This window comes from Podarcis raffonei, chromosome 9, assembly GCF_027172205.1.
Source record: "Podarcis raffonei isolate rPodRaf1 chromosome 9, rPodRaf1.pri, whole genome shotgun sequence".
In the NCBI taxonomy this organism is placed as follows: domain Eukaryota; kingdom Metazoa; phylum Chordata; class Lepidosauria; order Squamata; family Lacertidae; genus Podarcis; species Podarcis raffonei.
This window is the reverse complement of record NC_070610.1, coordinates 23,527,889-23,550,634: the sequence shown is the minus strand read 5'-3', so window position 1 is coordinate 23,550,634 and position 22,746 is coordinate 23,527,889. Positions and strand designations below refer to the sequence as shown.

The window sequence follows — 22,746 nt, the reverse complement described above, 5'->3', positions numbered from 1 at the left end:
TTTAAGTGAGAGTGGCCTGTCATTTTCTTATCTAGTGCTGTCCTGTAGTACATTGTTATTGGCCTTTTGTTCTGGTTTTCTCCATTTTGTTGAGTAAGTATAATATCTAAAGAATGCTTGATGTAACTTGTTTAAGTGTGAGTCTCTGTCCAATGAATCTGAATGGATGCAGTTGCTGGAAGGTACTCATAACTACATACTTCCAGCTTCCACCCAGAAACATCACAAATTCCACAAGCCCTGGCTATAACCACATAAGTGAAGAATCGGATCAAAGCCAGATTGGTAGGAAGTGGCTAGCAAACACTGCTGCCATGATAATTGAAAGTGGAACTGCAATTCCCCTGGGAGTGATGGGTCGCAATGATGTGATTACATGGGAAAGTTAATATAAACAAACCAGGATCAAAGTGTATTTTACGATCCTGGTTTGCTTAAACCAGGGTTTCCCAAACTTGGGTCTCCAGCTGTTGTTGGACTACAACTCCCACCATCCTTAACTAGCAGGACCAGTGGTCAGGGATGATGGGAATTGTAGTCCAAAAACATCTGAAGATCCAAAGTCTGGAAAAAATTAGCTTAAACTAACTTTGGTTTGAATAAACCTAAGTCTCTGAGTTTGGTCATTTTAAGGAATTGTGCTTTCATTCTCACCTGTCAAAAAATAGATGAAATTTTAGAATCCAATCTAGACAAGAAATTATTACTTAGTGAAGACAGGGCTGGAAGAGTATGGTGGAAACAGAAGGACTGTTTCACAAAAAAATGGAAAGAATAGTCAATAACAGAATTACAGGAGCCATCAAAAATTCAAAGAAATGTAAGCCTTTGAAGAATTAGTACAGTATAACAATAAATATAGATTAATACTTTCAGTACAATAATTCTCCAAATTTTAATTAATCTGGGGAGCATTGAAGGCTGTGATCAAAGAGGTATTAATACAAAAGACTTCTTTATTAAGGAAGAACAGAAAGAAAAAGGTGCAAGATATTACTTTGCAAATATGCCAGTTGGAGGAGGAACATAAAAGGATATGCTGAAAAGCTGTATATAGAAAATTGGAAGCAGTGTGGAACCAATTAGATATATCTAAATTGCTTCCAGGTAAAAAACAACAACTCTTATGTTTTCTAAAACTGTGTAGTTGAAAAAGGCAACAAACTGGATAGACTATTAGCAGCATAATTAAGAAAGAAGCAACAGCAACATTTCGTGAGGTACGTAGATTATAGTTGTACACCCGAGAGATATAGTAAGTAAATTCAAAAAGATTTTCATTAAACTTTATTCATCTGAGAATGCTTGTGAGGAAAGTATTAAATCTTTTATGTGGAAGGTATATTTACCTCATTTATTGAAGGACAAAGCTGAGAGTCTTGAAGCTCTGATAGCAATGGAACAAACACTGAATGAGCTAAAAAAAGGGGGGGCAATAAAACTCCAGGACTTGGAAGTATTTACGGATTAAAATTATAAAATCATATTTTACTCTGTAGCTTCCCCACTATTAAAAAAAAATGACATTTATCAAAATGTGTTCCGTAAAACATAAGAAGAGGTCAAAGTTATAGTTGACCCCAAACAGGGCAAAGATTTTTCTAAACTTGAGTCTTGCAAGCTTGAAGCATAGAAGTAAGGAACTTCCAACCCATGGGCTTCAATTTAGCCTGCAATGCTATACAGTGGTACCTCTGGTTAAGAACTTAATTCATTCCAGCGGTCCGTTCTTAACCTGAAACCGTTCTTAACCTGAGGTATCACTTTAGCTAATGGGGCCTCCCACTGCCACCGCGCAATTTCTGTTCTCATCCTGAGGTAAAGTTCTTAACCCGAGGTACTACTTTCGGGTTAGCGGAGTCTGTAACCCGAAGTGTTTGTAACCCGAGGTACCACTGTAATTCAAAATCCACACCTACATGCCCCCTGCACTTGTGGGGTAGGTATGCAACACTGGAAACTGCCTAGTGCAGCTGAGAGAGAACTTTCACCGGGAACTGCCTATTGCAGAGCAATCCATACCCCCAGTCTGCCATGCTTGTCTCTGTGTGGCAGAGATCTCCTTCCATTTGGCTCTGCAGCAGAGGTGGAGCTGGCCAGCCAAGAATCCATGGGATCCAGCTACTGGCAGTGTGACTGACCCACAAGAGAGAATAACCTCTTCCCACCCTGGCCAGCATAAGGAGCAGAACTTTGGATGGGGAGGTGGCCCCCCCCACTGGATGGAGATTCAGCCCTACTATTGCCAGATGGGAATTAAGACTAGAGGAGCAATCCTACCGCCTCCTACTGCTAAGTAATTTAAGCCCATTAATTTCAGTGGGTCTACCCTGAGTGTGATGCAATGGAGTATCAACCTTTATAAGTATTATGTGAAAGTATGGGTGGCAGAGTTCCATTTGAATGAGGTTCAGTTGCTCAATGGGACCCTCCCCTCACTCTCTTCCACCTGCACCCACTAAATCTGTTCTGGAGAGTTGGGGGAAAACACAGAACAGGTTTGGAGGGCATATGGGGTAAGGAAAGTCTCATTGCGCTAGCAGACCTCGTTCCCCATATGAATATGCCACTTAGCACTACATTGAATTCTACTTTCTATTTTTGTCATACATACATACAACATACATACATACATACATACGTGTGTGTATCTCTTCCTTGAAAAAAATGAATCATTTATAAGTACTTACCACATTTAAAGAACATCAACACCAAGGCAGAATCCTTTTAGAGGCTACATTTTCATTTCATTTTAAGGATTAAGAGATTCCATTTCAGGCCATCTGCTTCTTGTCTCCCTGATTTTCATTGTACATATTAAGACTTGTCCCTCCCTTGTAATTAGGCTTCTATAACCAATTTTGTTTTCCGTAGATAGAGACATAGGCTGGCTCAAAATAATTCTGATTTTTCAAGGGCAATTCATGCATTTTCCTTTGTAAAATGCAAAGGAACTCTATTAATATAAACTTTTATAAGCTTTTATCTGTCAGCTGTTTCTACAATCAAGATGCCTTTTTCTCTTGATCTGCTCTGCTGAAAATGCTCTTCCGACATTCTAGCACAAGAAATACATTCTTTTACATTCGGGAAATGTTCATGGTTCAGCTTACTGATTTAATGGGGAATTTGTTCTAGACTGGTGAAAAGGTTCCTTAGCCTCTGAGACTTTCGTACATAGGTGAGCATTTGAAATTGAAATATTTAATTTCATTTTCAAGTCCAGAAATTTCACGTGCATGCTTGGACCAAAACTCAGTGTAATATATTTGCAGTATTTGTAAGTTTAAAAAGTATTAGGTTCTCCAGTCTCCTACAAGGGTGTGTAAAAGGGTAGTGTAATTCATAGTATTAGTGAGAAATAGTCTTCAGAAATACAGATGTTTTAAAGCAAGACGTGGTATTTGGGGGGAGTTTTAGATTGTAAATTTATTTTCCCCCCCCCCATTGTTTTCTGTGCATATGGCTATGGGTCTATTTCTATGTTATATTCATTCTTAGGTTAGGCATGAAAAAAATATTATTTATTTAGAGCAGCCATTTCCTTAGAAGGCTTTTATGTTTGGAGGAAGGCTTGCCTCTCCCCAGTAGTATCATCAGATAAAACATTATTCATATTCAATGTGCAATCATACACATATATTTAGCTGGAAGTAAGCCCCACTGAACTTAGTGGGACTCACTTCTGAAAAGACATGTATAGAACTGCAACCACACAGAGCTCCCATGCCTTTGGAATAAAGATTAAATGGTTCTCTATCAGAAGGAACATCTATATAAATACCTGCTTGCGGTAGCCTAGTTCTTAGTACAGTGCAACAGATGAATCCAATGGGTACCTTGTACTTTCAAAAGATGTTGTTGTTGTCCATGGCATTGGTACACAAATTTATCAAGAGCAACTTGCAGATTTCTTTCACTAAAATTACGTATGCTGCTTGGAAGTTTTATTGCATTCAAATGGTGTCTACATTTTGTGAAATAAATAAAAAAATAAAATTGGAATCAAAGTTGCCAACTTTTTCCCCCTGATAAGGCTTATGTACCTTTAACAACAGCATGCAGGAAAGACATTTAGAACTGGGATACTTTTAGAAAGAAATTTTGAACTGGGAGAAACTGTTTCACACAGCTGTTAAAAGCTTTGGAATCATGCCAGGAAAAGAGGATCTTCATATATGCTTAATATGTTAATTTTAATACATTAAATGGGTAGGAGCAGCAGAACAGCACAGCGGGCAGGGAGGGGAGATCATTCCACTGGGCAAGCCAAAATGATGGTGCATAAGGAGAACTGTCTCCTTAGCTCTAGGCTGAATTTCATCCCATATGTTTAAAAGGTAGAATTACTTTCATATGCCCTTTTAAGCACCTTCCTTTCTTTCAAAGGCCGTAAGATGCAAAATGTAAAGCTCTAATAGGCATTTCCTTGTCTTAATAAGAAGTTGGTTTGGACTGGCTTTATACAATTTGCCTGTACTCATAGTGGGGTCTATCATAAATAAAAATGCTCCGATGACTCCTGAGGCTGGCATTTTCCCCCAGGCTCTCATCAGTCCGAAATGAAGATAAGTGTAAAGCTCCATTTTGCTTCTCCTGCTGGTTGTTGCACAGAGATGCTTCCTATGGTTAGTCTTGAGACAGTCTACCATCTCCTGAATTCTGCACTGCCTCTTTAAAATGCTTTTAGCACATTTCTAGCAGCAGAGAGTAAGAGTGGTTTGAATCACTCCTGACTTCTACCGTAAAGTGCAATTTGTTCTCAGTGCTATTGTGGACTCATGAGAGTTTAGCAAAGGAATATGATACACTACTTGTCCCTGTTTCTACTTACTGTTGAGTGGGGGAGAAGTGGTACCAAAGAGGTTTAAGCGAATGGGTGAACATCATTGTGTGTGCTCTTCAGCTTTTACAGTAGCTAAAGGCCTTTAACACACTTTGCTGTACCCATAATCAAGGCCATATCATACAAGCTTTAAAATATAACAATTTGATTCCCTGTCGGCTGCATAAATGAAATAGAATATGGGTGCTGCAAGCTTTAATCAATAGATGGACCTAAGTAGGAGTGGAGAACCTCTGGCCCATGAGTCTAATAAGGTCTGCCAGGTCTTCAAGATGGATCCATCCATTTTGGACTAACCTTTCCCTGGCCTGGTATCAGGCGCAGGATAGTTCAAGATGCGGCTTGAAGCTTGCAACTAAACGAAAAAAGATTTCGGAGTGTGTTCCTAAATGTGCTGCTTATTGGATGACTAGTATTGGAGCCAAGCCTGGGCAGACCCTCCAAAGTCTCTCTGATTAAGCCAGGTACTTTCCAGGTTAAACAGAAGCCCTGTAGCAGCTTCTCTTTAGCAGCCCACATGTTTCTGTGTTCCCGTTAAGTCATAGTTTGGCTTACGGTATCATGAAAAACAGCTCACATTGGAACATTACCAATCTAAGTTCATTTTCCACTTTTGAGTTCAGTTCTCTTCAAAAGCAATTTAACATTGTTTTCCAGAAGCCTTACTATGAAATCAAAAGTTCAATTCACATTATCATTGAACTAATAAGAATTGGACAGTTTAAATAAATAATCACACGTAGTATGAAATATAATTATTCCATCAAATGAAGATGCTTAGTATGTTTCCTATATATCTTCTGAATGTGTTATTCACTGATTAATTGGGAATCATGCTGACTGGTGCTGATGAGACTTTGGGTCTAACACCTTCTGGAGATAGAACCTCACCCTGCCTCCAGCAATATATGGTTGTTTCACATCAGTCAGATGATTTCCATTGCAATTTGTCTCTTTCCTGATTTATGGCTGGGAGAGAGGGAGGGAGCTTATTAAATCAAATGGACTTCTGGTACACGTTTATTGGGATATTGATGTTTTATCACCAATTAGACTGTGTTCCTCATCTCATTATCCTGTTAGCTTCGCTTTTTTAATCACTTTACCGTATTGGACAGAGAAAGGTTTCTCTGGCACTTTAATTTTTTTGTGTGTGGTTTGGAGAGAGAGGGGAACAAGGAGCCAGGGAAAGCATGCATAAATGAAGGAATAATTAACCTTAGAACGAGATGTTTGACATGTGAACCATTTAAAGGCAGAGTCTATATTTTACATGTGTTGTGCAGTAAAAGAATGTCTTGTGGCATAAGAGAAGTTTTGTTTGCATTATGTCAGCACCACACTTTGCTTAATTTGAGTACATGATAATTTAGGCCCAGACTGCATAAATGGCTGACTACATCGCACCTGGTCTGCACCACTTCAGATTACAAGTGAAGGGTTAAATTATACAGCGCTCCACTATACAGAAAACAAGATATCAATGAGGAGAGTTTGAGCATATCCTTCTTCCTGATTGTGCTGTATTTCAGTATCTGTCTGCCCCTTTGTTTCAATAGAGGATCACTCAAGCATACAGTACTAATTGTTGTCTCCAGTCATGCTGTCCCAAAATAATTTGACTATGTGATCACCCGTGTGGTTAGATCAGGCTAAAGACAAGAATTGGAACTTGAAACAGCTTTAATTGCCTACTCCATCTTTGTTTATATGAGTACAGATGGCAATATTAAGATCATTTGACTTTTGCTATAGCTGGCACAACATATCTGAAACTGTGAAGAACTTCTATGAAGCCAATGTGAGTGGCCATTCGGTGAATAAAAAACCCAATGTTATTAGTATGCTGACAATGATACCCACTTTGTTTCTCTCTAATACATCAAAATTAAGGGTGAACAGATTATTCTGGAAGTAGAAAGGAGGAAGTAGAAAGCAGGCAAACTTCCTTCTTTCAATCAGATCACAAGAAAAGCACAAGAGACCTCACAATGGCACAGTCTTTGGTTTACCAACAAGAGTAGACTTGAGACGGAGTATGGAGAACATTTCGGTAGCAGCAACATAATGTACTCACAGAGTGAGCCATTCACCTGTCCTTTGCTGAATCAGGGGGTTCTCTATATAATCAGCTTTTCTCCATGTGGTTAAAAATACATATATTCTTGGTATCTCTGTACCTTATGGCAACACCAGTATTCTTCATTATTTTAAAATCAAGATACAGTGGTACCTCGGGTTACATACGCTTCAGCTTACATACGCTTCAGGTTACAGACTCCGCAAACCCAGAAATAGTGCTTCAAGTTAAGAACTTTGCTTCAGGATGAGAACAGAAATCGTGCTCCGGTGGTGCGGCAGCAGGAGGCCCCATTAGCTAAAGTGGTGCTTCAGGTTAAGAACAGTTTCAAGTTAAGAACGGACCTCCGGAACGAATTAAGTACTTAACCCGAGGTACCACTGTAAGATTACTTTTTCTCAATGGCAATTGTTTACATCATCAGGCTGTTTTAGGATTTTCAGTTTACTGTAGAACTAAAACTTAAAAAGGAAGGGGGGGGAAATACCCAAATGGTATGGAATGAAGATCCTTTCGAGAAGAAGGAATATTTTCCTGAATGAGTTTCCATTAATTCTAAATGGCTGCTTAGAAGTACTCAGCTGAGGAGTGCTGCTTTACTGCCCTGGCAGTATATCTGTGGCAATATTCCCAGGCAATTATAACTTTCCACTGGCCTGACCTCCAATGTGACTGTCCAAGCTGTGAGAGGAAAATAAGGCCAAGTAAATGGAATCGGACTTAACAAAACTAGAGTGAAGCCAGTTTTTGCCTGTTTCTTTTAGTCCAATTTGCTTGGGATAATTAAAGCAGTAGCAATAACCATTCAATCTGTTTTCATTAGTAGAAGGATTAAATGTGGTCGTTGGAGGGGAAAAAAGCTGGTTCTCTTTGTGTATGAAGATCTGAGATACTCATATACAAGTTCTATTGGAATGTGCTGTGTTCTTTAAGGATTGGATTTCCGCTGCTTCCCTTGTTTTTGCATGTTATTTTCATCCAATGTCCATGGAATCTGCTACTATAAATAATGCTATATCTGTGCCTTCTCATGCACAATTATACATCTGATTTTTTTTCAGCTCATGGGAAAACGAACATTCACAAACCCTTTTTTTATAAAAAACGGAAAATTTATTATTTTGACACAAATGTGTTTTCAGGTGCTGAGTGACTGCACCTCCGGCTAAACTAGTTCCTACCCCACCCCATCCTTATTTATATCTGATTATGTGTTCAGTGCTCATGTTCAATATGAAATGTGCCCCATATTGAGCTTAATGTGGTTCACTTGAGCATGCTGCTGTTAAATCAACTAGAATGTGTCTCTAAGGGTGTGTTTTCTAGGCTACATCTTGAGTGGAGCAGGGCGTGGGAGCTAACGCTGTCAGGATCACATCCCTGATTAGTGCTCCACTTAATAGTTTTGTTCTGGGACAGCCAAAGGGTATTTGCTTTCTCCCTGTGACGTTGGAAGAGACATCACACAACAAATATTGCCTGTGCCCTCTGGAGCTAGTCCATTGGCTGAAAAGAGCTTTATTCTGCCATTTAAGTTGCAAGTCCAAGCCCTCTTCCATGAGTGAGCAGCTGTGAGGAATGTGGAATGAGAGTTTGGAGACACATGAAATGATGGTTGGCTGCCATGCAGTAAATGCTTCTGAACACGATGGCCTGGGTGGTGATCAGTCACCACGGAGAGATAGTTTCCAGCGGCAATGTCTCTACAGGGGCTCTAATGTGTGCTCCAATCCTTGGACCGGGCTCCTATCTGGAAAACTGATAAATAGGAAGTAAAGAGAAACTAGGGATTTTTCTCCATAGTAAGAGTTTCTATTGAATTCTTATTGTGTAAGTTGCGTCAGTAGGTGGGTACTGTTGTGTAGATAGGGAGAGGAGAAATTCAGGAGCAAAGGTGGCGTCTTATGCTGAAAGCAATAGAGATTTATTTACAAGGTTATTCAGAACTGCTGCTGTGCAAAACACCCTCTCAACCAACTGTCCCCCTCCTTATCACAACTTGCCAGCGATAGCTGTGTTTAGCCCTTTATTTTGAGCCCACAGTAGAACATTAACTTCCTAGACCAGGTGTGCCCAAGTCAAATCACTCAGGTCCACATTTATATTTATTAGCTCAATTGCTCCTTCAACCTCACAATTTCAGCTCAGTTTCCCTTCTCTTTATTTGCCACAGCACAATATAATGGCTTAGTATCTTTTAAAAAACAAACAAACACAATGATCCCATTTTCTCTTAGCATTCTTTACTTCTCTTACTAGCAGAAAGCGCCTGGTGTTGCTCAGGAATTCTACGAAACCAAAGAATAAAATAAAAAATTGCAGTTTTTGAAAACCATGGTTAAAATCCATGCAGTTTTGAAAGGTTCAACCCACCATTTTGATTCAGAATGGTGTCCAATAGTATCCAAACATAGACAGGAACCTGCTCCTTCATCTCAGAAGCCAGCATGCAAAAATTGTTTATGATATCACAAGAGGTGCCCAAATGCATAGAGATCAGACAAAGAGACGAGCAATACTCCAAAAGGCATGGTAGATTTTACTTCCTGATATTACAGTATTAATGACCCTGGTGTCTAGGAGCCTGCTGTATGGATATGAGTTCTGTTCAGACCTTTGGTGCCGCAGTTGGGGGTAGTGACAGCATTCATGATTCTACTCTTATATCCAGGCATTGAAATCCCCACATATATAATGTGAACAGGGTTTATATTACGCACAGCAGAGCTATGATACAGTAAATGGGGGGGAGCTGATGGATTAAAGCCTGATTTAAAGTTGTATTCTTCAAATTGGGAACATACTTCATTTGATTTGTAACCAAGATTGGTGATGACCACCATGCGGAATGCCAAAAAGGAGTGCTTATTTACTATATTTTTTATCTCTTCCTCCAAAGAGCTCAGGGTCACGTACATTATTCTCCTTGCCCTTCAGAACCCTGTGAGGCATTTTAGTGGTTGAGGCTGAATGAAGCTCATGCAGTAACCTTTGTGGCTGAGTGATGATTTGAACTCTAGGGCTCCTACAGACATCCCCGCCCACCCAACATTTGTGGTGATTTCTGCTTATAATACTATTAGTGCAGTCATATTTGATCCTACCTTTTGGGCCTGCAAAGGGACGCGGGTGGCGCTGTGGGTTAAACCACAGAGCCTAGGACTTGCCAATCAGAAGGTCGGCGGTTTGAATCCCCACGACAGGGTGAGCTCCTGTTGCTTGGTCCCAGCTCTTGCCAACCTAGCAGTTTGAAAGCATGTCAAAGTGCAAATAGATAAATAGGTACCGCTCTGACGGGAAGGTAAACGGCGTTTCTGTGCGCTGCTCTGGTTCACCAGAAGTGGCTTTGTCATGCTGGCCACATGACCTGGAAGCTGTATGCTGGCTCCCTCGGCCAATAAAGCGAGATGAGCGCTGCAACCCCAGAGTCAGACACGACTGGACCTAATGGTCAGGGGTCCCTTTACCTTTACCTTTGGGCCTGCAAAGGTTTTTGTGCGGTCACACAGCTTCATGCCCAATCAGTTCATATCCTGAAATTTCCTGTTGAAATTCCGTAACCTTTTATGCCACAAACGTTCTGATTTATTTTTGTCCTGCTTTTATTGTATTAGAGCCCCCCCAGACAGCAATAATGCAGTAGCATTGGGAAGCATCACAGAAAATACTAAAGCAGAATAAAGCCACCACAAATGCACTATTATTGTGGCAGAATACTGTACATCCACAATAAAACATCAGTCTGGAAAGGTCCTTAGTCTCTCAAGTCTAAGTCTAAAACTGTAATCACTGCACCACAACTGGGAAATCTCTCTCACTTATCATAAAAGTTGTGTGGGTCAGTCTAGCTCAGTTCCCTTGTTAAATCAGGAAGAATCCACGATTTCCAGAAGTTTGGAAGCATTGCTTTAGATGAATGGCTTATCACTTAGAGACATGGAGTCCTGTTCTGAATGATAAATGGCTTCATTCATTTCAAGTCCCTACATAACCAGTCACACACCATTGAGCTCAATGCTATTAAAGGGTAATTTCCCTTATGGGAATTGCACTCACCACAACATAATTCTACACAGCAAAATCCTTTTATCCCCAAGTAGATAAAGGAATTTGAAATCAAAGGCATCTTCCAGTTTCAACTACAATCACACAGCTGGCCCTCATTTTAAAATACTCACAGTCCCAAGAACATAATCATATGCCTGGAAAACTTTAGCATTTACACAAAACTGCCAAATCTAATTATGAAAGTCATCTGTTTTCCACTCAAGGAAGTGAGATGGCACCACCACCAATGCTAATACCACCAGAGAACTGTAATTATTCTGAGAAACAGCTTTTTTGTTGTTGTTGCCCACTTAACATTATTTGTAGTCAAACCTAATGAAATAAATCAAGACAGTATTTTGCCTTTGTTAGCCCTGGACAGACTCATCACTATGTTTGATTTTCTCAGTTTCGCTTTGTTTTTGTTCTCAAACCTATTAAAGAGCTAATTATCACTACAGCAACATTTGTCTTGTGACCTACATTATAGAAAGGGTTACTTTGAGGTTTCTCTTACAACTCCCAGTTATTCTGTGCAGTCCTCTTTCAATCATATGCCTTCCGAGTGGAAACCCCTGCGTGTTCATCCAGAGTTGAACAAGTTTCAAAAGATGTAGCGAACTCCAGGTATTTAGGACACCCTCGTTCCCTGTAGAAGGATGTATGGAGGGGTCCCCATAGGGCTCCGTGGACTGACACTTCTTCCCACTCTCCAGTCATACCACCTGGCAGGTAACAGGAGGTCTGTACTGGCCTCCCATGTCCCCATCCAGTTCTCCCCCTCTGTGTTGCTCAAGTTGTTCAAGATCTAGATCTCAGCAGCTCTGCACTTCTCCTACAGAGAAGGCAGACTGGGTGGGAATACAGAAAGCATGCGTAGACCTCCCACTTCCTGGAATGTTGTTCCTCATGATGCTTCTGCACAGGCTGAGGTAGGGAGAGGGAAGAAACTGGGCTCTTTTGAGCCTCACTGAATTTAGTAGGGCTTTCTTGTGAGTATACATGCATTTGCTTGCACTGCTTACTGAAAAACACCCTCCCCATCATTCTCACATAGTACCTAATCTCCCATTTCAGCATAAGGTAGCCAGCAAGTCTTCTCACCTCCATTCCCACCCCTCCTCAGCAAAGCTCTCTCTACCTTTCTAGCAAAGGGAGGGAGCAAGGGCAAGCAAGCGAAAAGATAGCCCAGGCATCCCGAAACTCGGCCCTCCAGATGTTTTGGGACTACAATTCCCATCATCACTGACCACTGGTCCTGTTAGCTAGGGATGATGGGAGTTGTAGTCCCAAAACATCTGGAGGGCTGAGTTTGGGGGTGCCTGAGATAGTCTCAAATAAATCAACCTACCAACCCTTCCTTTTTGATATGGAGGAAAGCTATTTAGGGGGAACCAACAGCATAAACACCACCAGAAAATAAAAACAAAGCCTCTTCCACCTCTTTTTCCATTGGTGGTGGAGTGTGTGAAGGAAGGAAGAAGTGCTTTCCAGTTCTTTCTTTACTTTACTTTGCTTGTCTATCCTCCTGGATTGTTAGCAGGCTCTAAGAGATACTGGTGAAACTGAGTTTGCTGGTTTTTGTGAGGGCTTATCATCATTTCTTCTTGGTTAGGAGGGAGGAGGGAGAGAGCAAACAAAGCTGGTGATACAGTGCCTGCAAATTATCTGCAAATTATCTGTGAAGTATCAGTTCAGCTGAGCTACCCCCTGGGAAGCTGTCAAAGTCTTCACCTTTTGTTCACTGCTATATAAGGATGCTATTTCCACAGCGGTATTCAACAATAGGGTGATTTATCGCACAACCCTAGTAGCTAGTGGTCAGCCTCAGGTATGGTTGGAGGAAAGGGGTTATCTGGACCCATCTTAGTCTGACTTCAGGCCTAAGTTCAGAGCCAAAGGGGCCTTGATGCACTGAGTGCTGACCTGTAGGACTGTTACCAGAGAGAGGCATTAGTTCAAGGAAGGATCAGAGAGATGAGTATTCAAAGTCTCACCGTCACAGTGCTCACTGGGTGACTAACCACTTTGAGAGTTGCTATAAAAACAACATTGGGAGTAGTGCTATTTTTCTACAAAAAGATGTGCAGGAACTCACCACGAACACCTCTCTTGTACTCTTATAATGACAATGGCTCCCACCTGAGAGGCACCAGAACTCTGTTCCCGTGATTTCCGGCTGGGAAAAAAGCCCTGATTGGAAGGAGAACTGTGTTCACTCTGAACTCTTTGGCTAAAGGCAGGAATTTTTTTTTAAATATATAATGCGTAGTCAACGTTAAATTTTACCCAGAGCAGACAAATCAAAATTAATCAACAGGCTGAGTTAGGCCCATTAATTTCAGTGGGTATACTGTGAATACCGTTCAATGTAATATTAAGGAGTATGGTTTCCTCCCTAAATCTTCACCCTTCTTTTTGGCCCAACAAGCCTACAAGTTAGCTCACAGTAAGAAAACACAAGTCAGTCTGTAAACAGTCCTATTGTTTATGGATTAATTATTTAGTTAATTCATTGCCTACTCATACTTTCTCTCCCCCTCTCCTTTTATTAGGACCACCACAGAGGACAGTGTCTCCCAAACAAGACCATGAAGATAAGAAGCACGAAAAAGTTGCAGACAAAGGAAGTGAGAGTGGGACATCCTGCAATGAGTTGTCCACCTCTAGTTGCGACAGCCACTCTGAGGCCAGCACTCCCCAAGAAAACGCCGCCAGCACTCAGCAGTCTACAGGGCACCAGCCAAATACTCTAACGTTGGATCGGCCCTCTAAGAAAGGAGGGGCACAGTGGATGCCTCCACCAGACAAACGCAGGAACAGCGAACTTTTTCAGACACTCATTAGCAAGTCCCGAGAAACAAACCTATCCAAAAGGAAGGTATGTGAGAAGCTAAGTGTTGAAGAAGAGATGAAAAAGTGTATTCAGGATTTTAAACAAATCCATATTCCGGATTATTTTCCTGAACGGAAACGCCCATGGCAATCTGAACTGTTGCAAAAATATGGGCTATAGTTTTTTCAGTATTTTATGACTTGTCGGTGGTGCATTTGATGTATATTAAGTTGCCAGTTTCTACTGATGTAGTTCTTTTTGATCTACTCATTGGAGTGATTCCTGCTGCTTATTTCTTTCTGTGAACTGGATGTTGGGTAGGACATGGGTTGACCTTTTTTTTTCCTTTTTCAAAAATGAAGTAATAAAACGAAACTAAAGCATTATGGATTCTTTTATAATAGTTTAAAACGTGCATGATCAGGAAATTTTGGTTTTCAAACTTCTCATTTGTGAAAGAAATATATCATGAGAGCATTCATCATCCACAATAGCAGTGATACAAAATTCCACTGGATGAAGAAGAATGGGGCTTATGATAACAGAATTAAACATGAACACTATTTAAAATGTTAATGCAATAAAGCAAATGTCTATTTTGCATGAGCACAATAGTTGACAAGTAGATCACAAAAGAGCAAGAGGTTTGTCTGCTTGGATAAATATTTTGTTCAATGCCAAGACGATCAATGTAAAATGTCTTTGGAATTGAACTTTGTGAGGATTTGTGTGTGGCTGTGTGTTCGTTTTGTAAGGATGGTGTAAATATGCCTTATACTGTTCTACGATTGCACCAACACTCATCTATTAATGTTTGTCAGGACTATTTCTGTGAAATGCAAAACCAGATTGTGAAAACTGGTTTCATGGTCTGAAAAGTTTCTGTTTTCATGTTAGCCAACAAAGCTGGAAAAATAAAAAAACCTAAACATATTTATTAAAAGGGGCCTACTGTTAAGATTTTTTTGATTTATTACTCTTATGTTATTATTAGTCTTTTGTCTGCATCTTCAAGTAATTTTAAGGAGAGTGTCTGCAGTGTTCTCATTATGCTCCTACTCTGCTTCCAAATTGCAAGCAACACATTTCAGCCGAAAATGAATAATGCTTGGGGTATGTGAGTTTTAATTAAAATGTTCAATAGAGATTCAACGTGATGGGGGGAAAACAATGTTATTGATTACTGCTCAGTACAGTAGCGATAAAATCTCAACCAAGAGCACACAATGAGAATTTGAGTTGACAAGGAAAATAATACTTCTGACAACTGTTGTGAAATTACTGTTAAAATACTAAATTTAAGATGTCGTTAACAAGGTACACCAGACCAAAGGAACTATTTTCCCAGTACACAAAAGCTAATATTCATCCATAATGACACAAAAATAATCTGATCAAAAGCTGGCGTGCTTGGGATGAATGAAGAATTTGCAGAGACTTATGAAATATTGTTGAGTATTAGATTTTTATATATACCAGCAATTTGTCTTCTTTTGTCTGATGCTTTTCTTTACAGTAGTAACAGCATCTCGGCTAATTTGACAAAGTGGATCACATCTGTAAGGGTTGCTTGGTGCTCCAGGTCTATACTGAATAATCTTCAGGCTTTCAAAACTTGTAACTCAATTCATTCACTGAATAAATTTGTTTCAAAGCGCTCTGTTTCTATTTGGGTCAGTTCACACATCACAGTGACTCCCATGTGCTTATTTCAGGAACATGTTTGTTGGTCAGTGTTGTTTGTGTGATTTCCAGGGACTGATTATGCAGGACCCTATCTACATAGAGATGCTAGAAATCATGCGCTAGCTGCATGCTGGTGGTCCTGTTTGGTCTCAAGCTGGTTGGGTGGGTCTACTATGATGTGTGAACTAGCCTGTTCATTTTATTCATTGACTTCTGATATTTTTGCACCACCTTTCCATATAAGGTGACAGGAGGGAAAACTTTATGTAGAAAAAGCTCCACATTTGTTAAGATGGATGTGACTGAAATGTGTGTGTGTGTGTGTGTGTGTGTGTGTGTGTTTGTGTGTAGGCAAGTGGGCACAGGATGGTGGAAAATAGATCTTTGCAATGTGAGAATAAGGATGGTGGAGCAGCTTCCCTCATGCCTCTTTTAAGGCAGAAGGTTTTGGGTTTTTTGCTAGTGTTGGGCACAACCTCACAACCCACCTGGAGCTAGTGGTGATCACAATGCAAATGGCTGCTAGTCCAAAGAATCAGCAGTGATCGGTGTTGTCAAGCTGAGATGGATGCTGAGATTGACATAATGTGGTGTGTGTGTGACTATGATGCCCAACCTCCATTGCGGTAAGTACTTTTTCCTCAAGAAATTTCTTCCTCCAACTTTGTGTGGCTGTTCAGTCACTAAGAAAGGGAAATTCTCAAAGCACCCCATTGTAGAAAACAGAAGAAAGCAATGAAAAATGAAGCACGCGGTTAATTTTCCTTCCCCTTCCCATTTTTCTAAGCTTTCCTGGGATGATTCTTTAAAGTGGACAGTTCATTTAATAAATATATATATATTAGTAGCTTTTCCACTAAAATAAGTTCTCAAAAAGTGACTTTTCAACATCTTAAAAACCCAAAGAACCTGATATAAAGCTATGAGAAAACAACTAAAGAGACATCTACGAAAATAGTACAGTGAAGATGCTTTGCATATAGAAATGTTTCTTCTTGGCAGCAGAAAGAAAACTGGCAAACAGTCTTGGCAAGCAGCTCTGGGGGAGGGACACCACAGAACAGGATTACAGTACACTCTGTGTTCAAACCAATATCTGTCACCTCTGAAAGAGAATCAGGAGCTTTCTCTCGGGACTTGGGAAAAGATGTACAGGAAGCAGCATTCTGGAAGGTAGGAGTGGGAAACATGCAGAACTCTTGGTTTTATTGGAGTCCCACCCAGCAGGGTAAATGGTCAAGGGTTTTAGGGGGCAGCAGTCCATCAAATTCTGGAGGGATACAGGTTCCCATTTCTGCCCTAAGATATGCAAGGAATCCAGCCTTTAAAGGTGACAACCAGAGCCCAGAAGCTAAGAAGCAGCAAGTAACAAGTGTGTGTTCTCCAAGGGCACAGTCATAGCATTCTGCAGAATATGGAAGCATTTCTGCTACCACCCTATAAATAAATAAATACGCACACTTACAATTTTAATCATAGAAATGTATGTTTGCCTTATTAAAACCTCTTCACACACTTAATGTTACCAAAAGGAGATGAAAAGCCTGCCTCTGTATCAAACTATATTGCAATCCATCAATCTGTATACCTGTAGGTCCTCTGAAGTAGCAATGCTTGATCTGCTAATCTTTTCTCCTTCCTAGCAGTCTTATCTATTGCTCTGAGCCTTATGCTCCTACATCATTTCCTAACCACTGGGATATTTATGGAAGTCTCTGGCATCCAATCGTGTCATGGAGGAATTTCAAACAGCAAGCCAACAGACTGCTTCCAAAACGCCGCACATGTCTCTTTCAGCTGCTTTTCCTGTCCCGACGAAACTAGGGTGTTTTGTTCATTTCAGCAGTGGATGCTGCCAAATAGTAAGCCATCGCTCTGCATCAGAAGATGAAACCTGCCCCATGAGGGTTTGCTGAGGTCTTTGAAAACCCATTTTCACCGGATTTGCTTTGCGCTAAAATTCACACCCACAAAAATGCTGTTTGATGTGAAAGCCCTGCTTTTGTTGCTTGCAGTGAAGAGACCCAAGTCCTCCAATGCTCAGGGAAGCAGTGCCCAGCTCTTGCCAACGTTGACAGCATGGTAAGCTCCGAGTCAGAAAATCATCTATATAATTAAGGGTTGGGTTTTGAAACTTGCATCTTTTTATCTCAATGAATAGCAAGAGTCTGCTCAGGACATTAGTATCCCATTATTGGTTCATAATGTGTTGCCATCACTGTTTCCCAGCTTAAATTACCTTTATAATGGCTACTGACTTCCAGCAGCTTAACCCGTTGCAACGTGGCACAAGCGAAGCACTGTCTATGGGATGCAGCATTTTAAAAAATGCCTCCTAACAGGCATAAAGCCCCAAATAGGTCATACAATATTGAGCATACTTTGAAGGCAAAGTCTGCACCCATTGCAACAGATGTTTTCTTTCCTGGTAACCTGCGAGCACAAACACAGTACTTATATTATAAATTTATTGTTTGTTATGGGATGTATCTGTGCTTTTACTCTGCGCCAGCCTCAGCTTAACTTACCTAACAGTCTTGTCATAAGCATAAAATGAGGCTGAAAACCATGGAGGAATGGTGGAATGTAAATGCAAAAAAATTATATTTGCCCAGTATAATACTTGTCTGTTCATTAAAAGATATTGCTTGCATGTAAAGGTAAAGGACCCCTGATAGTTAAGTCCAGTCGCGAATGACTCTGGGGTTGTGGCGCTCATCTCGCTTTACTGGCCGAGGGAGCTGACATTTGTCTGCAGACAGTTTTTCCAGGTCATGTGGCCAGCATGACTAAGCTGTTTCTGGAGCAGTACCTATTTATCTACTTGCACTGGCGTGCTTTCAAACTTCTAGGTTGGCAGGAGCTGGGACCGAGCAACAGGAGCTCACCTCGTTGTGGGGATTCGAACCACCGACCTTCTGATCGGCAAGCCCTAGGCTCAGTGGTTTAAACCAAAGCGCCATCTGCATCCCTATTGCTTGAATGTATTGAGCTATTACTAAGAGAGTACCTGATGCACACACAACCCCAGCTGTCATTAATAGCATTTGTCACGTGAAACCCCAAATGAGTGCACTTTAAGACAACCAGTTACTGTATGTCCATGTTGAAAATAAGTTATGCTCGCAACTATGCACAAATAAGCCTAAAGTGGTTCGCTCTTTGCATACACAGAGATGTGCTATGATAAAGGATTGCTAAAATCTGGATAATTTTACATGATCAGATAACAAGCCATTATGTTCCATAGTCAAGATCATAGGTAGGCAAACTAAGGCCCGGGGCCCAGATCCAGCCCAATCGCCTTCTCAATCCGGCCCATGGACAGTCTGGGAATCAGCGTGTTTTTACATGAGTAGAATGTGTCCTTTTATTTAAAATGCATCTCTGGGTTATTTGTGGGCATAGGAATTCATTCATTATTATTATTTTTTCAAAATATAGTCCGGCCCCCCACAAGGTCTGAAGGACAGTGGACCAGCCCCCTGCTGAAAAAGTTTGCTGACCCCTGGTCAAGATTGAAGCCCATAGGAGATCATCTATGGAATGTCAGGGGTGAATGCGCAGAAACCTGTCAAGGAAGCACTATTAGGTCACAGAAGGTCAATTGACACTTTCTTACTCTCTAAAAGGCAATCTCCTGGGTTTGACTTCCTACCTGGTCTGTGTAGCGGGGAGACCTGATATTGCACATTTTTTGTTCTTCTTGTATACATTTGACCCTCAGTCACCCAATAGGCGGATATGATGTTTATGCAAAACTGATAGCAGTTCTCCAAGCTGGCAATTTCCCTTTGACTTGCTCAGATTAAACTTCTGTTTGTTATCGTCCATCCCAGAACTGCCTTTGGGCATTGGTTCAGATCTTCAGCAGCCTTCCTGGAACCCGAAAATGAAAATGAAAGGTAGAACTGAGTGTCATCCATCCACCCATTGGCAACGCCACAGCCCAGACTCTTAAATTACTTCTCCTGGTGGTTTCATGTAGATATTGAATAGCATCTGGGACAACACAAAGCCCTGTGGAACCCCAACATCATGAACACCCCAACAGATCCAGCTTCTCCATTAGGTTTTCAGAGAAGCCCCAAAGTCCATCTTGGGTTCAGCACAGAACAAGACATGTCTCTCTAGCTTTCGTCTCCCTCACACAACAGCTCTGGCTATTGTTCTTCTACCTACCAGTCAGGTGTGATGGGTGAGGGAAAGACTCACCCATTTGCTCTTTTGAGATGCAGATGTGGGGTACTTGAGCTGCATGTTTTTGTTTTCTTAACATTTGGGGAAATGTAATTAAAAAATGCATTTGAAATATATCAAAAGGCGATAAATTCCAGTTACACAGAGCCAACCAGCCCTCCTCCCCGATAACCTAATCTCACAATCTGATTGGGAGCTAAACTGCTCTACCTTAGGGATTTTCTAGCTCCAATATTTGTGTTAAGCACCAGAGTGCTAAGTTTGGAGATAAAGCCTACCTACTCTTTAAGAGTGAAATGCAACCTTTCTTCCCACCTCAGTACTTAAGTGGTAGGGACCCCGGACCATTAGGTCCAGTCGTGGCTGACTCTGAGGTTGCGGCGCTCATCTCGCTTTATTGGTTGAGGGAGCCGGCGTACAGCTTCCGGGTCATGTGGCCAGCATGACTAAGCCGCTTCTTGCAAACCAGAGCTGCGCACGGAAACACCATTTACCTTCCCACCAGAGTGGTACCTATTTATCTACTTGCACTTAGACATGCTTTTGAACTCCTAGGTTGGCAGAAGCAGGGACCGAGCAATGGGAGCTCACCCCGTAGCGGGGATTCGAACCACCAACTTTTTGATCGGCAAGTCCTAGGCTCTGTGGTTTAACCCACAGCGCCACCAGCACCTGATCCTTTGCGCAGAATAATTGTACAAAGTTAATTCAGCATTTCCAGCCACCCCTAGCCTGCTGCTAGAGTATGACTGCGATTAGAAATGCTGACTTTTACTTTTTCCAGAATAATCTGTACAAAGTAAAGTCAACCTACACCAGTAGGAAGGCTGGAAATGCTTTTTTAAAATAATAATAATAATATTTATTACTTTTAAACCTTACAAAAAAGAAGAAAAAGAAGAAGAAGCAAAAGAAAAAAATACAATACAATATATAAACAATACACAACGCAACATTAATACACTAGACTAAACAAAACAAAGCAAAAACAATTTTAAAACATACATCATACCATTTCAATGCCCTATCTTTCATTCCCTCGTTTCATCGACCTCCTCTCACCTCCCTTTTTGCATTCCACTTCTGTTAATTGTTTCAGCAATTCCTTTCCATCTTTCTCTCTTTTCTGTCATATAATTTTCTTAATTTATTTTAACCTTATTTTCCATTAATACTATAATACTTATTTGTACTTAACTCCTTATAACATTTCTACTAAAGCCCTATAATTTCATTCCAACATTTTTCTAACACTCATTAATTTTACAGTATTTCTATAAATAAACTTTAAACTTTTTCCAATCTTCTTCCACCGTCTCTTCTCCCTGGTCTCGGATTCTGCCAGTCCTTTCCGTCAATTCCATATAGTCCATCAACCTGCTGATCTTCTGTCTGAGGCTCTTAACTCTTTTCTAAGTTCCTTCTGCAGATCTTCATATTTATACATGCACTTTACTTTGTCTTCTGCTGATCTTGTTCTTAATTTCCTTCCTTTGATACTGAAGAGTAGATCTCGGGGAAGCTCCGACTTAGCAATGTTTTTATTCCTTCTCGACAGGTCGGCCAAATCTCCGTAGTTAAAACTAAAATCCAAAAGATATTTCAGGACGTGTTTCAAAATCCCTCCAAATCTGAAGGTCCCCACAACTCCAATCTCCTCCTGACCCAAGTCCAGGTCCCAAAGGTCAGTACATCCCTGCATGGGGGGATCTATCCAACTTTCCTTCTCCAGTCCAAGCGGGGCTCCAATCCTCAAAATCTGACTTTCTCTAAATTCAGTCATAGAAGGCAACAACTTATATTCATCAAATTGCCTCTGTAAGGCTGGGGCTCTCTCCCTCTCCACTTGTATTACTTTAGGTTCAACAACAACAACTTTCTTCCTCGCCTTCTCCACAGTTTGCCATGTCAAAGTAGATTCCTGTATCGATTCCTGAATAGTTTCTGTATAGATGTTCACTTTTTGTCCTAAGTTAGTCACTTTTTGTCCCAAGTTATCAATTTTGATAGTCATCACATCCGTCTTCTTATGGAGCTGTTCCAATGAATCATTTATCTTGCATAATGCAATCACTAAGGCTTCTTCTGTCGACATTCTTACCGATCCAAGGTCAATCCCTGGTTCTCACGGTTTTTTATCTTGCAGCTGGAGATTCCCCCAGCTCAACTCTTGTAACAGTTTCAAAGGCTCCCTCTAGAGGGAAACATTTTCTATTTGTATCAATCCTTTTAAGTACGGTTCAAGTGATAAAATTAGTTTCAATTTTCAGTTACTTTTACTCCTTTTTAAATGCAGAGGGAAACAATGGAAACAATGTATTTCTCTTATTTAACTATCTGTCAACAAACGTTTTATTCACAGTCAATGAACTTTCCCAAAACGTCAGACTTACTAGCAGCCCGTTTCCAGGTTCAGAGCGGTGGTAATTTAACTTTCTTCACTCTCTCTCCCGCAGGCTTACGCGGTCCAAAATTTCCCCCCTCTTCTCCTGCCTCCAAGGAGGGTTTAATGATTTTAGCCGATGGAAGTTTAACCCTTTACAGAGGACTTTCCAAGACTTTAGCTTGCAGCCTCTTTGCTTCAGTCTATTTACAAAAGGGGAAGGCGGACTTCCTGTTTGAAACCTCCCCGTTTCAGTGCCAAATTAAGACATTTAGAAATCCAATTTTCCGTTCTACTCACGGGTAGTTGTTTTAAGATCAAGTTGTCCACAGGAAAAAGTCAGCGCTCTCCGGCAACAGCAATGCGGCTTCACTCCGTGAAAGAAGCAGTCAATTCGAAGCACCGCGCCACTCACCCCACCTCGCTCCGGATCCCCGAAACCGGGTTTCCCCGCGAGTAGGGGAGGTGCAAAAGGTGCCAGCCGAATCCCACGTTCACAGGCTTCTCCCGCCTGTGATTTTTGGTGAGTCCCCGCCTTCGCCGTGGCGGCCAGACCCTGATTTCCACGAAGCAAATTCCTCCCGATCAGAGGAATTCAGCCATTGCTGGAGGCGCCAACCCGGAAGTGGAAATGCTAATTGCGAGTGTTTCCATTTGTGTTTGTGTGT

At 41.0% G+C, this 22,746-nt stretch overlaps 1 protein-coding gene across 1 annotated transcript in view; it reads left to right on the top strand.

Annotated features, from left to right (window-relative positions):
* The window catches only part of KCTD8 (potassium channel tetramerization domain containing 8), a 44,079-nt gene extending 29,312 nt beyond the window's left edge, over nucleotides 1-14,767 (top strand). Inside the window, exon 2 of the mRNA XM_053402700.1 lies at nucleotides 13,529-14,767. Coding sequence (XP_053258675.1) covers nucleotides 13,529-13,989 — 461 coding nt within the window. The 3' untranslated portion in view covers nucleotides 13,990-14,767. The remainder of the gene's footprint in view (nucleotides 1-13,528) is intronic.
* Nucleotides 14,768-22,746: the final 7,979 nt, after the last annotated feature.